Genomic DNA, 16,172 nt, shown 5'->3' with positions numbered 1-16,172 from the left:
CCAAATTCATCCCCAAACCAGCGCTCTGTTCCTCCCAACTTTATTCAGGCACAAAACCTGAGTCATTTTGACTCTTTGCTGTTTGCTCCAGTCCAGTCTGCCTCCTTAAATTCTCTCATAACTTTTCCTTTCTTTCCATTCATGCTTCCTGTGCCATTAAGCACTGTAATAATTAGTCTCCAATCTCTTTTTCTTGTTGATCTGTCCTACATTTTGCTGTGAATGTAACCTTCCTGAATTACAGCTTTGGACATATAATTCCTGTACCCAAAAGTCCTCTGTGGTTCCCCTTTGCTTACTGAATGAAGTGCAGAACAGTTTGTTCTAGGGCAGGGAAGTGGTGGGAAGTTTAGCTGGCAAAGTAACTTAGAGCCAGGGAGTTCAGGCTTGTCCCTAATGGCAACAGTGGGCCCCTGGAAGCTGGTAAGCAGGGGACTTCAAAAAAAGGCATCTTATACGTGGAGATACTGCCTTTACTTCCATAAATAAATACATTCTTGACTATGGTAATTTTAGACTTTATGGCAGCCCAGCAAGGAGAACTATATGATTTTTTCATATTTAAAGTTACCTCTTCTTTTCCCTAGAAATTACTACACTTCAGAGTCCAGGTGTTTCTGCGAAAACACCAAGTATCTGTAGATTCTCTGTACAGGATACTTCAAAACAACAGGCAAGTAACTTTTCTTTTGTCCCAGATACACACAGAACCAATGAAGTATAAAATGAGGATCAAGATTGATATAACACAATTTCATTCATTAAATGACAATTCAGAAGTCTTATTCCCTGAAATTAACCATCCTATAGTAAGATTTTAGTTTAAAAAATTGAAATGCGAATCCACAGTAATAATCCTGTTACTTCAGACTTCCAATGCTTATGGCTATCTGCTTTGTTAGTGTTGCCATACTCTAAGTGTAGGGAATATCAATAACAACTAGTAAGCTAACAAAAGAAAAATGGTGAGCCTGAGATTTTAAATGTGTTAAATAGATCCAAAATTTGAGTACTTTTCTCAGTTCTTAATAGAAATTACCAGAAACAACGTGAGTGTTCTCACTTAGCTCTTAGGTATGTAGGCTTCTTAAAAGATGAGCTTCAAGTCCATTCACACAGGAAGCAACATATTGGACTTCCGTGAATCATTTCTCTTCTCATGCTGATGGGTTGTACAGAAACAGCTATACTGCCTCACCCTCTCCCCTTTGTGGTCTGATCACTCAGTCGATGGTGGGAAATTGAGGGCAAACATTTAGGGTACAGCTTCTGGTCACAACATCTGTCATCTCTGTGGGTCACCAATTGGTCATCCACTTTCAGACTCGAACCCACATCCTTGGTTCCATTAGCATTGTATTAAATGACTCACCTATGCTAAAAAGTTAACACATTTTCCTATATCCTATGTTAAATGCATAGTAAGTGACAGACTCAATTATATGTAACTCTTCAAATGTAACATGTTAGCCACAATATGCTTTTCTATATAAACAAATATTTATGAAACACCTGCTATGTCCAGGGTACTGTGCTACTGTATTAACATCCATAATCTGTATTCTCAGTATCTGAAGAAAGAATCTTAACTACCTTAAGACAGTATATTAGTTGCACATCAGGAGTTAATAACTTTTTTCACTTGCCTCACTATGCATGCATGCTAAGTTGCTTCAGTCGTATCCGACTCTATGCGACCCTATGGACAGCAGCCCACCAGGCTCCTCTGTATACAGGATTCTCTAGGCAAGAATACTGGAGTGGGTTGCCATTTCCTTCTCCATGCCTCACTATAGTCAGAAAAATAAGTATTTTCTGAGTGTAGTATGAATGGCAAACTTAATACTATCAGTACATATGTTACCCTCAAAATAAGCGATAAACAAATTTAGACCATCTGTTTTTTAAGGCTTTAAAATACATTGGACAATATGAGTAAGTCAAATTGTCACAAATACCTAATTCAGTTTGAGAAATATTATGACCACTTTTATCACAACAAAATCCAATACTATTTTCCAGCTTATTTCACCCATCCCATCAGTGTCAAGAAATGTACTTCTGGTGGCTTGTGTTCAGTTCTCAAGCCTAGGAAAAAACAAAATCTACTCTGTTGGATTTCTCTTCCTGTATGATTACCTAAGCAGGTAGAGCTCTTGGCCAACTGAGAGAGCCACATCACACGTATGCAGAAAAGCTGCTCTCTGCCTTCCAGCTCCCTCACAGCATTCCCCCTGTACTTAACTTTCTTTAAAACCCACACATATTCTTTTTAGCTATTCAACTGATTACCTTCCATGCTGGTCATTGCACTCTTCAGTTAATTAACTTCAGCATACTAGGAATTCTGTAAGCCTTTGAATTATGTAAGTAATGGAAACCAAATAAAACATGTATATTTATGATAAATAGATTTCTAAAATCACTTTATTAAATTTCGGTGAGACATAGGTGATGTTCAAATTCTTTGAAAACTCCTTTAAGGATTTTTTTTGTTTTCATTTTTCTTGTGGCATGTATAGGTGACACATGCTGATTTGAATGGGGAAAAGGCCAAGAAATCAAGCTTAAACTATGAGCAAGGTAAACATTATCAACAGCTATTAAGGAAATCCTGCAATCCATTAATACATTCAACTAACATTTACTAAGCTTTTGCTACACACCATGCACTATACTAATTATTGAACAAAGTAGAGAAGCCATGGTTCCTACCCTGGATTTTACATTGTACTATAGAACAGTCATGTCAGTAATCACAACACAATATAATAAGTGCAATAAAGGAGGTAAATACAAAATCCACTGGAAGCATAGGGGAGACAAGGAAGCTTTTACAGAAGATGCCACAATTGAGCTGAGACATGAAGGATGAGAAAGAATTTTCTAAGCAGACAAATGGAAAGAGAACTTCCAGGAGAAAGGAATACATTTACCAAGATATATACATTAGAGCCTAGTGGGTTTGTGGAAATGCAGATTTTTTTTCAGAATTGTTTTAGCTAAAAGTTCAAGTCAGAGAATTATAGAAGATGAAGCTTGACTGGTAGATATCAATTGATCATTAAGATTCTGATAAGCTGTGCCAGGAGATCTACCTTTTAGCCTATTATCAAAGGGCAACTATCAAAGAGTGTTGACAGGAACTAATATGGTCAGAATTTGCCTTTTCTACCCACAGAGATAGAAAATGAACTTCTGGTTACCAAAGGGGAAAGTGGGTTGGGGGATGAATAAATTAGGAGTTTTGGATTAACAGGTTCAGTTCAATTCAGTCACTCAGTCGTATCCGACTCTTTGCGACCCCATGAATCACAGCACGCCAGGCCTCCCTGTCCATCACCAACTCCCGGAGTTCACTCAAACTCATGTCCATAGAGTCGGTGATGCCATACAGCCATCTCATTCTCTGTTATCCCCTGCTCCTCCTGCCCCCAATCCCTCCCAGCATCAGAGTCTTTTCCAGTGAGTCAACTCTTCGCATGAGATGGCCAAAGTATTGGAGTTTCAGCTTTAGCATCGGTCCTTCCAATGAACACCAGGACTGATCTCCTTTAGAATGGACTGGTTGGATCTCCTTGCAGTCCAAGGGACTCTTCAAGAGTCTTCTCCAACACCACAGTTCAAAAGCATCAATTCTTCGGCGATCAGCTTTCTTCACAGTCCAACTCTCACATCCATACATAACCACTGGAAAAACCATAGCCTTGACTAGACGGACCTTTGTTGGCAAAGTAATGTCTCTGCTTTTTAATATGCTATCTAGGTTGGTCATAACTTTCCTTCCAAGGAGTAAGCGTCTTTTAATTTCATGGCTGCAGTCAGCATCAGCAGTGATTTTCGAGCACAAAAAAATAAAGTCTGACACTGTTTCCACTGTTTCCCCATCTATTTCCCATGAAGTGATGGGACCAGATGCCATGATCTTCGTTTTCTGAATGTTGAGCTTCAAGCCAACTTTTTCACTCTCCTCTTTCACTTTCATCAAGAGGCTTTTGAGTTCCTCTTCACTTTCTGCCATAAGGGTGGTGTCATCTGCACATCTGAGGTTATTGATATTTCTTCCAGCAATCTTGATTCCAGCTTGTGCTTCTTCCAGCCCAGCATTCCTTATGATGTACTCTGCATATAAGTTAAACAAGCAGGGTGACAATATACAGCCTTGACGTACTCCTTTTCCTATTTGGAACCAGTCTGGTGTTCCATGTCCAGTCTAACTGTTGCTTCCTGACCTGCATACAGGTTTCTCAAGAGGCAGGTGAGGTGGTCTGGTATTCCCATCTCTTTCAGAATTTTCCACGGTTTACTGTGATCCACACAGTCAAAGGCCTTGGCATAGTCAATAAAGCAGAAATAGATGTTTTCCTGGAACTCTCTTGCTTTTTCCATGATCCAGCGCGTGTTGGCAATCTGATCTCTGGTTCCTCTGCCTTTTCTAAAACCAGCTTGAACATCTGGAATTTCATGGTTCACGTATTGCTGAAGCCTGGCTTGGAGAATTTTGAGCATGACTTTACTAGTGTGTGAGATGAGTGCAATTGTGCGGTAGTTTGAGCATTCTTTGGCATTGCCTTTCTTTGGGATTGGAATGAAGACTGACCTTTTTCAGTCCTATGGCCACTGCTGAGTTTTCCAAATTGGCTGGCATATTGAGTGCAGCACTTTCACAGCATCATCTTTCAGGATTTGAAAGAGCTCAATTGGAATTCCATCACCTCCACTAGCCTTGTTTGTAGTGATGCTTTCTAAGGCCCACTTGACTTCACATTCCAAGATGTCTGGCTCTAGATGAGTGATCACACCATCGTGATTATCTGGGAAGATCTTTTTGTACAGTTCTTCTGTGTATTCTTGCCACCTCTTCTTAATATCTTCTGCTTCTGTTAGGTCCATACCATTTCTGTCCTTTATCGAGCCCATCTTTGCATGAAATAGTCCCTTGGTATCTCTAATTTTCTTGAAGAGATTTCTAGTTTTTCCTATTCTGTTGTTTTCCTCTATTTCTTTGCATTGATCACTGAGGAAGGCTTCCTTATCTCTCCTTGCTATTCTTTGGAACTCTGCATTCAGATGCTTATATCTTTCCTTTTCTCCTTTGCTTTTCGCTTCTCTTCTTTTCACAGCTATTTGTAAGGCCTCCCCAGATAGCCATTTTGCTTTTTTGTGTTTGTTTTCCCTCTCTCCTGTACATAATATGTGGCAAAGCGAAGGTTTTAAAAGCCAGGTCTATCTTACTCAACCAGTCCTAACCACAATACCACACTGCCCCTTATTACAATTAAGAGGCTATTATAATAGTCATGCAAAGAGTTGACTCACTGGAAAAGACTCTGATGCTGGGAGGGATTGGGGGCGGGAGGAGAAGGGGATGACAGAGAATGAGATGGCTGGATGGCGTCACCGACTCGATGGACATGAGTTTCTGTGAACTCCGGGAGTTGGTGATGGACAGGGAGGCCTGGCGTGCTGTGATTCATGGAGTCGCAAAGAGTCGGACACGACTGAGTGACTGAACTGAACTGAACTGATAATAGTCAAAGCTAGATATGTGTCCTGAACAAAGTCAGTGGCAGTAAAGATGAAGAGCTGGGCAGAGATTTGACTCAGACTAAGAAAGTCAAATGGATGAGATCTGGCTACTGATTGAATATGGGAGAAGAATGAATTGAAGACAAAAACCATATTTCTAGTACAGGATTGTGCCATTCAATAGATAGGCAATACAGAAAGATGAACAGGTTTGGAAGACAAATATTTAGCTCAGCTTTGAATATATTGAGTTTGAGGTGCCTGAGGGCATCCAAGTGGGGCATCTAAGTGGAGCAGTCAAGGGGGCAGTTATAGATATTGGTTTGGAATGCATGGGAGAAGAAATGAAAGGAACACCTTATGTCAAAACCTATGGGAAATAATAAAAGCTGTTTGGGATGAACCAGAGGGATGGGATGGGGAGGGAGGTCGGACGGGGGTTCAAGATGGGGAACGCATGTACACCTGGGACAGATTCATGTCAATGTATGGCAAAACCAATACAATAATGTAAAGTAATTAGCCTCCAATTAAAATAAATAAATTTAAACATAATAAATAAACAAAAAATAAATTTAAAAAAAGCTGTTCCCATAGATTTTATATAAGTGTTCTTTTTAAGGTAGATTATAATTTTTCCTCTTTATTCTATCTTTGATCTAAGAGTTATCCTTAAGTATGTTTCTTAATTATCAAGAAATTCATATTTTCAGTCACATTTTTAAAGTTAGATTCAGAGAATGTAGCCTGTAAATATTCGACACATTGAAGTTGTTGACATTTTATTTGTTGCCAAATATGTGATTGATATTTTCAGTCACATTTTTAAAGTTAGATTCAGAGAATGTAGCCTGTAAATATTCGACACATTGAAGTTGTTGACATTTTATTTGTTGCCAAATATGTGATTGATATTTTCAGTCACATTTTTAAAGTTAGATTCAGAGAATGTAGCCTGTAAATATTAGACACATTGAAGTTGTTGACATTTTATTTGTTGCCAAATATGTGATTGATATTTTCAAAGTGTTCCATGGATATACAAAAAATATATATTCTCTATTTAAAGGTTGTAAGGCTCTAAATGAATTTTAAATTCTATTTATTGATTATATTATTTAACTGTTATATGTCTTTACTGATTTTTTGGTCTACAATTTGCTGAATAACAAATCACCCTAAAACCTGGCAGCTTAAAAAAAACATTAGGAATACAGAAACAACTTAGCTGGATGGTTCTGATTTAGGGGCTCTCATGAGGTTACAGTCAAGATGTCATCCAGGGCTGCTGCAGTCATCTAAAGTCTTGATTGGGATTGAAGAAGTCACTTCCAAGGTGGCTTACTCACATGGCTGTTGGCAGGAGGTCTCAGTTCCTCACCATGTGGGCATCTGCATACATCTCTGAGTATCCTCATGATATGGCATCTGGCTTCTCCCAGAGTGGGTGGTCCAAGAGAGAGGGGCTGAAGCCACACTATATTTTATAGTCTAGTCTCAGCACACTCTCACTTCCACTCATCACTTCCACTCTATTCATCGGAAGCAAGTCTCTAAGTACAATCCACACTCAAGGTGGAAAAGAATTAACCTCCACCACTTGGAGAGAATATTATCAAAGAATTTGTAGACATATTTACAAAACACCACAACAGTATTATCTTCACACTTATTTTTTCAGGTATGTGCACTATTAATTCCAGCTCTTTCCTTTCAAAACTCTACACACTCAAACATACACTCACACACAAAGAAACTTAAGAAAGTACACAGAATTGAAGTTAACTTTGATGCAGATCATTGGAATTCATTGATTATTCAAAATACATGTTATATTTATTGGGAGAAAAACAGCTATTTACCTTGACTTTGAACTGACTTTTAATTGGTAACATTACTTTGTATTATTCAAAGTATTCTGTTTGTCTAAGACTGTTTAGTCATGTATGTGCATAACTAATGACCTTCCTCAATGGCTCAGAGGTAAAGAATCAGCCTGAAATGCAGGGGCCACAGGTTCAATCCTTGAATTGGGAAGATCTCCTGGAGAAGGAAATGGCAACCCACTCCAGTGTTCTTGCCTGGAGAATCCCATGGACAGAGGAGCCTGGTGGGCTACAGTCCATAGAGTTGCACCGAGTTGGACACAACCAAAGCGACTTAGCACGCACACACATGCATAACTGACATACACCATCCCAGTATTCCTATGGACATATTCTACATGAAGACTTGCTTTAGTATCATTATCCAGAAATAGTTACTAAAATCTACTTATGGAACTTTGCTAGATGGCATATAAATCATGTTAGTATTTAAGTGGGAAGAGATTACGGACAGGAAGACTAATGAACAAACATTGAGCCAACATATATGTTAAAGAATTCATTGAACAAAAAAAAAAGACTTGAACAAATAAATGTTCTTGAGTGCTTACTATATGCCAGGCACTGTAAACTAGTACAATATAGCATGCTGCTGCTGCTGCTAAGTCACTTCAGTCGTGTTCGACTCTGTGCGACCCCACAGACGGCAGCCCACCAGGCTTCCCCATCCCTGGGATTCTCCAGGCAAGAACACTGGAGTGGGTTGCCATTTCCTTCTCCAATGCATGAAAGTGAAACATGAAAGTGAAGTTGCTCAGTCATGTCTGACTCTTAGCGACCCCATGGACTGCAGCACACCAGGCTCCTCCATCCATGGGATTTTCCAGCAAGACTACTGGAGCGGGGTGCCATTGCCTTCTCCGACAATACAGCATAGTAAATCCTATAACAGAGGGATGTATAGGGCACTTCAGGAGCTTGACAGAGAACACCTGTCTACCTGGGCAGATAGAAAAGAAGGCTCTCCGAAGGAGGTGACACAAGATGAATGAGTCCTAAAGGATGAGAAGTTTTAAAAAGGGACACTTGAGTTACAAGGGAAATAATGAAGGCAGAGGAATTGTGTGTTGTTCAGTACCTCTGGAGCAGAGAATATACGTAGAATGGTGACCATAGATGAGACTGATGAGGTAGGCAGTCACCCCAAATCTTAAGGTATATTTGATGCCTGTCTGGTAGTCCCTGGAGGATTTAAAAAGAGTGTTGACAGCAGGGAATGAAAGACCTATTAAGGGACTTCCCTGGTGGTCCAGTGGGTAAGACTCCGAGTTCCTAATGCAGGAGGTCCAGGTTCAGTCCCTGATCAGGAAACGAGATCCCACATTCAGTAACAAAAAGTATCCCCTATGCCACAATGAAGACGGAAGATCCTGAGGCTGCAACTAAGACCCAGCACAGCCAAATAAATAAATCTATTTTTTTTAAAAGACCTATTAAGATATGTTAATTACAATTTTACAAGTAGCCTGTGAGGGATACCAACAAATAGTAATTTTCTTTTTCTCTCTGAAAATTCATCTACAGCTCCTGGAGTCCCCTTTATTCACAACTCACCAATTAGGTAAGTATCTAAGAAAGCTAATAAAGGAATGTGTTATTTTAAAGTAATATTTAAATAATTACACAAGAGTGCTGCTTGAATCCTCTACTCTTGTAATTTTACTTGTCTGTAGTAAAACTCTCACCTTTTGCAGCCTCTCAGGGCTAAGCTAAAATTGTAAAGTAGGCAAAGTTAATCATTGATGCTCTTCCAGTTCCTTCTCTGGTCTCACTTTAGTCCTGGCTCTCCTCATAGGCAATACTTTGACTCCCTTTTCACGTAGCACTACTCCTTCTAGGATCTGGATCTGTCCTTTTCCCCTGGCCCACTCAAAAATGCATTACTTGTACCATTTGAGGTTATTGGTTTTCAAATGATGATAAATTAGTTTGCCATATAGTATTAATGACGTAATCTGTTACCCCCTAAGGATATTTGCATTTTCATCCAAAGTAAATCAATCTCTCATGATCTAAAATAAAGGCCAGTGGAGAAGTTTTCTTTTGGCCTGGGGCCTTTCAGCTCTCAAACATTGGTCGCCAGTCATTCTACTGATGTCCTTTTCCCCTCAAACTTGAATAATAGTTCATGCGTATAAAATACCTCCTGATGGAACACACGTACCTAATATTATCATCTTTTATAAACCTTCAACAAACCAAATTAGGTTCAGGATAATTTTTATAAATCCAAAACTCTGATTAATTGATTAGGTAAAGGGAAGTAGTATACGGTGGTAAATGGTGTTGATGTTCAGACCAGGCTTCTTAGAAAAGGATTTTGAGGTAGGAGTAATTGCAGTCAGTTTGATTTATGGAGGGCTCATGGGGTACAAGGATGCTGAAGGAAGGAAACTGACTAGCTCAGTATCAAGGTAGTTTCAAGAAATAAAGGTGAGAGAATGTGTGCATTCAGTTCAGTTCAGTCGCTCAGTCGTGTCTGACTCTTTGCGACCCCATGAATCACAGCACACCAGGCCTCCCCACTCAAACTCATGTCCATCGAGTCGGTGATGCCATCCAGCCATCATTATAGAGTGTTAATTCCTGCCTGCCTCTTCTTCCTGTCCCCACTATCATCCTAGACTACAGAATCACTTGGGTCTTTTCAACAGCAAATGTTCTGGATAGCCCTTTATTATAAAAATCAGCAAAGATGAAGAACTATGCACATGACCCAGAGCTGCTCTCTCATTCCTCACAAATACACAAGTTAAGATACCTTTAGCTGAGCCTAGGACAATTCCAAGCCAGAACACAAGAAAACACAGCTAAAATACCATCTGGTATGGCTCTGCCCATTGCACCCATGCCACACCTATTTACCTTACAGGAAAGAACATAGGTTCAAAGCCTTTGGCTTAGTCCTCTTGATCTGATGCAGCTCCTTGCTCCCTGAGACTCAAGTATGGGTGCATTATGTCTGTTCCATCACCTACCTCCTCTCCTCTTCCTCCACCTCCTTAGTTCTCTTTTTTTTCTAATGCTAACATAAAGAACATACACAGAAAACTTCAGTTCAGTTCAGTTCAGTCGATCAGTCGTGTCCGACTCTTTGCAACCCCATGAATCACAGCATGCCAGGCCTCCCTGTCCACCACCAACTCCCAGAGTCCACCAAAACCCATGTCCATCAAGTCAGTAATGCCATCCAACCATCTCATCCTCTGTTGTCCCCTTCTCCTCCTGCCCTCAATCTTTCCCAGCATCTGGGTCTTTTGAAATGAGTCAACTCGTCGCATGAGGTGTTTCATTGGAGTTTCAGCTTCAACATCAGTCCTTCCAATGAACACCCAGGACTGATCTCCTTTAGGATGGACTGGTTGGATCTCCTTGCAGTCCAAGGGACTCTCAAGAGTCTTCTCCAACACCACAGTTCAAAAGCATCAATTCTTCGGCACTCAGGTTTCTTCACAGTCTAACTCTCACATCCATACATGACCACTGGAAAAATCGTCTCTGCTTTTTAATATGCTGTCTAGGTTGGTCATGACTTTCCTTCCAAGGAGTAAGCGTCTTTTAATTTCATTGCTGCAATCACCATCTGCAGTGATTTTGGAGCCCAGAAAAATAAAGTCAGCCACTGTTTCTACTGTTTCTCCATCTATTTGCCATGAAGTGATGGGACCAGATGCCATGTGAGCTTTAAACCAACTTTTTCACTCTCCTCTTTCACTTTCATCAAGAGGTTCTTTAGTTCTTCTTCACTTTCTGCCATAAGGGTGGTGTCATCTGCATATCTGAGGTTATTGATATTTCTCCCGGCAATCTTGATTCCAGCTTGTGCTTCATCCAGCCTGGCATTTTGCATGATGTACTCTGCATAGAAGTTAAATAAGCAGGGTGACAATATACAGCCTTGACGTACTCCTTTTCCTTTTTGGAACCAGTCTGTTGTTCCATGTCCAGTTCTAACTCTTGCTTCCTGACCTGCATACAGGTTTCTCAAGAGGCAGGTCAGGTGAGCTTAATAAAATAGAATTAGGAACCAAAAAAACCAGGACAAGAGGATGCCAATGTGATAAGATAGTGATGGGGTAAACAGTAGTAATAATTAAACAGATTTGGTGATAGAATGGACCACATGTATGTATGATCAGGAGGTATCAGGCATCACCCCAAGCTAGGGGCCTGAGGTACCAATAGGGGATCACCAATTAGATTAAAACTTAGATATTCAGAAGGATTAGGCAGACGGACTAAAATTTAGTCTTGTTACATTAATCTTCAAGGGGTGGTTGGCTAGTTATTCTCTGGACTAAAGTAAGGTTGTATGGAGGAAAAGTTTAGGAACAGAAAGGTTATGTTTGTAGTTTTATAACATGGCAAATTAAACTGTGAAAAACTGGAAACGACCTAAACCTTTGACACGTTAGTAGCATCAACCTATCAGGGAAAACCACTGAAGACTAGAGAAAAGTGGATGTAATATCATGGCACTCCTAGAATTGTGGTGGAACTTTCCCACATAACAATGCGTTTATTTGCATGTTTCTGCTCAGTTGACTCCAATGAGAAACTGATAATTCATGGCAAACTGCAGATTTGTATCCAATATTACAACTAGTTTCTAGTGGTCTTATACAAGTTTTTTTTTAATCTGTAATATGGTTAGTTTTGTTCTTAGGTCTGTGCTGTTTCCTTTTATCTTAAAGTATGCCTTTGGGACAGAAAGTTTGTGGAGACAGGTAGAAACATACATAGGACTCCACTTGCTGCCATGGTATGAGGTTAGGGAGAGCAGGAAAAAAAAGAATCTGGGTATGTTAGATTGCAGCTGCTGCTAAGTCCCTTCAGTCGTGTCCGACTCTGTGTGACCCCATAGACGGAAGCCCACCAGGCTCCCCTGTCCCCGGGATTCTCCAGGCAAGAACACTGGAGTGGGTTGCCATTTCCTTCTCCAGTGTGTGAAAGTGAAAATTGAAAGTGAGGTTGCCCAGTTGTGTCCGACCCTTAGCGACCCCATGGACTGCAGCCCACCAGGCTGCTCCATCCATGGGGTTAGATTGCAGAGGATCTACAAAAAGGAAATTGTGCTGGAGATGGCCTGAGAAACTGGGTCTCAGAAAAATTAATGAAGCCAAAGGATAGGAACTATGTCACTGATGGTGAGCATTCATGTTCTAGGTTCCATATTGCAAAAAGGTATTAATCTGAGGATCGGCTATTGCTGCCTAACCCCACTAGCTGAGACCTTTCCCTGCTAGTGTTTAAGTTGTCATTTCACAGTCTGACTGTATGTCTCAAAATTGGATTGTTAGGCCTTGGTAGAAAAAAGTAAATTTGATAACATAAGGGCAGGCCAAGTGAAAATGAAAATAGAGCACCATGTTTCCTTTAAGAGGGTCAAGAGGTTATGGCAAGGGGTCCATGGAGGCAGTAAAATATGAAAGTAAATCAGACTTAGGCTTTGGGTGTTTTTTTCTAACTTTTTGTTATTATCCTATGATCTACATGATTTTGTTGTTCTCTTGCTACAATTTAATAAAATATAATTTTGGTTCCATGTAGTAGATCAGAATAAATAATCCTGATTAGAACATAGAAGAGAATATTCTGATACCTAGAAAGGGGCTCCATCTAATTTGGCTTTGCATGTGATCTGAAACCCATTATTTTAATGTCATTGTCAGTAATCATACATAGATCTTTTCCTACTGTGGGGTGAGGCAAGGAGATTAGGAATTTTGAGGGGGTGAGTAGAAAGTGAATTATCAGAAAGCTCTGGTCAAACAGGGCAAGTAGAAAGAACTAGCCCATCCCCTGTCTTTCCAACCCCATGATCTTCTCAACTCACTACAGAACAAACATGGCTAAAGTGGATCAAGAGTGGCAATATCAAGTGTTAGTTTATACAGCACCTATTATTCTACTGTTTATGCAGCCATTATTCTGCATAATAATTCTTCTGGGTAATAGAGCATGTCCTATGCCCAGGGGCCAATATCTAAATAAGAGGCTAAATTGGGGGATTAGATAAAAAAAAATAAAGCTTATTCTTCTTTGTAAACTACTGGGGAGAAAACAAAACTCCCAAGCACAAAACAGGTAATCTGATTCAATGATTAGGAATTTGGAGGAAACTTACATAAATGATTAACCATAAGTAATAAAATCAATCTCTTTTTACTTTTTCAGACAAGACTACCATCCAAATCACTGTCAAGAAAAAGTATGTATGATGAAATTCACTATAGAGCAACTAAGGATATTTTCTAATATGTTATTAGAGAAAAATCTGCGAATCAGACAACCAGCAAAATCATCTGTTGATTTTAGTCAGTTTCCCTCTTTGCCTTTTTCTTTTCCTTGACTTTCATTCTCTGTTAATCTTGAATTTTGCCAAGGTCCGAAATTATTGTTCAAAGGGTTATTGTTATGGGGGGTACAAAGTTACTGTTATCGCCATTTTGCCCAGGGGCCTCAGGAGGGTAGATTGGGGGAGCTTTGGGAGGATTAATCATCACAAAGGAAACATTCAATACCACACACTCACTCCATAATGGGAAGGCATTACAGGAAATGCGTTTGCAGACCCTTGCAGATCTGGCTCAAGGGCTGAGCACCCTGCTCCTTAGGTAAGTGAACCAGGATCCCTAGATCTATCTCGTAATTCTCCTGGGAGTAAGAAGAATCTTAGGATGGCTACCCCATCAAAAGAAGGGGGTCACAAGAAGGGGGGCCTGCAACTTGGACCAGGCGAAGAGCATAAGGTAAGTCTGATAAGCCCCAACTTTGGGGCTAGATAGAGGAATCATGAACTAGAAAAGGGTTCAGGGGAGTAGCACATTCACACACTTTTTCACACGTACATGAGAGTTTCATAGACCGTCCAACAAACACAAAGGCTGAGACATACTGGCACCAGGAAGATATTTCTTGGTTTAATAGTATAGTGAAAATGAGCTAAAAGTCAGATTCTACTTATCACATTTCACTTCATTAAAAACTTGACAGATGTCCAAATTTATATGTCAAAGTTTATATGTCAAAGACATGCTTCTTCTCAGCTACCCTAAGAGTAATAATGTAGGTCTACTTACTGTACATTATCTCTGGTAATAAGAAAATAATATGTATTGAAATGCTTAGCTCATATGTATTGGAACGGATTTCGATCAACTTAGACCAAGAAGGTGAGAAACTTATTTATTAATGTTTAAATGTGATTCTTAGAAGTGTCTGATTTAGGTCATTTTTAGGTAAAACAAGTGTTTTTCAACCGTATGCTGTCATTTCAGACTATTAATATGTTCTTCAAACTCAGTAGCCATTTTCTGGAATTCACAGTAGGTGAAAAAAAATGCATTACAAGAACTAGATAGTAGTAATGTTTGCATAACACTGTGAATGTACTTAATGGTGCTCAACTGTATAATTTAAAAATGGTCAATTTTATGTTATGTGTATTTTATCACAATAAAACATACATTAAGAGATTTGGGAAATGGATTCTAATAACATGACTTTTCCTGGAGGTGTCCTTCAAACCTTCTCTTACTGGTCAGGAGAGAATATGCTACATCCAGCAAGGTGTTAACTTTTCTCTGAATGTTGGCCTAACCTTGAGCAATCTGAGGCTAACTTCAGAGATAATTCTGAAGTAACAGCCACATGATAGGGAATCTGGTACCCAAGTGCCAGGATATCAAACAATGCACAGCTAAAATGCCAGGCATCCAGCCTTTGCTGCCACTGGCTTGTAGCCATAGCGTTGAGAAACAGTCCCTGTGGAAGGTACACATGCTTGGTCTGGCTGTCTTGAGGATTATAACAACTTTAAAAAGAATGCTATTTTATTATAGGGAAAAGGATTTTTATGACCCCCAAATATATCTGCAATAAGTAAACGTACACAAACAGTTACAGAGTCTGGCAGGTGCACTTGTCATCTGCCCCTGGTCCCCTGTCTAAGCTGTAATAATAAACACAATTAACCATGAGGAAATGGCCGTTCAAGTCCAGGCCCTGGGTTTCTACTTCAGCACTTACTGAAAGAGATCCCAACTTCCCTCAAGTGCTCCACCTTCTGGCTGTTTGAGCCAAGTTTGGGCTCAGCCTTTTTTCCTTCTGAAATTAATGTATTTGTTTCTTAAACTGTCCTCTGCCTCCCAATCTAAGACAGTTTGCACTGATAATCTTTTATTGGACCTAAGCCTGTTCGTTTCCCTTAAGTCATCAGTGCTAATTATTGCCCATTGATTAAACTTAAACAAGTAGCTGTAGTGATTTGCATATGCAAATCAACATAGTCAATCGACCGAGAAAGGCAGCAACAGACCAGTCAGGGAGACCACAGGCTGACCTCTCCACAGTGAGGCTTTATTTTTCACCCTCACCTCCTAGCTAAACAAATGCCTAAGTAAAAGGAGGCTCTGTCCACAAAGGCACACACATGTTTGAACTGCAAATTTGTTTCATGAAATAGTTTGTTAGAGGCAATCTGTTTTTTTAAAGTATTTCTTGGATCATAAAATAGTCTTACCTCTTGCTGGAGCATTTGTTTTCTATGAGCTTGGCTATTTTTTTCTAACCAAGAAGCCATTTACCCTCAGTAGTAAACTATTATATAGTTCCAAAGGATTTTTGTTTTGTTTTTTTCTGCTTTATTTTTCAATGGGTATATTACTTTACTAACATTTAAATTTCACCAACAGTGAGCTCAAGTATATACTAGGCATATGTTCAGATTTTTGAAATAAAGGTAAAATGGACAGA

At 39.7% G+C, this 16,172-nt stretch overlaps 1 protein-coding gene across 1 annotated transcript in view; it reads left to right on the top strand.

The window, feature by feature from the left end:
• Window positions 1-16,172, top strand: part of LOC129564133 (fibrous sheath-interacting protein 2-like) — an 84,362-nt gene that overhangs the window by 34,859 nt on the left and 33,331 nt on the right. The window contains exons 12-15 of the mRNA XM_055437779.2: window positions 588-673; window positions 2,523-2,583; window positions 8,949-8,976; window positions 13,593-13,626. Coding sequence (XP_055293754.2) covers window positions 588-673; window positions 2,523-2,583; window positions 8,949-8,976; window positions 13,593-13,626 — 209 coding nt within the window. The remainder of the gene's footprint in view (window positions 1-587; window positions 674-2,522; window positions 2,584-8,948; window positions 8,977-13,592; window positions 13,627-16,172) is intronic.

This window comes from Moschus berezovskii, chromosome X, assembly GCF_049115385.1.
Source record: "Moschus berezovskii isolate FMDL1 chromosome X, NW_MosBer_1.0, whole genome shotgun sequence".
Lineage (NCBI taxonomy): Eukaryota > Metazoa > Chordata > Mammalia > Artiodactyla > Moschidae > Moschus > Moschus berezovskii.
Note: the sequence above shows the minus strand (reverse complement) of the source record. Positions and strands in the feature narration are given on the sequence as shown.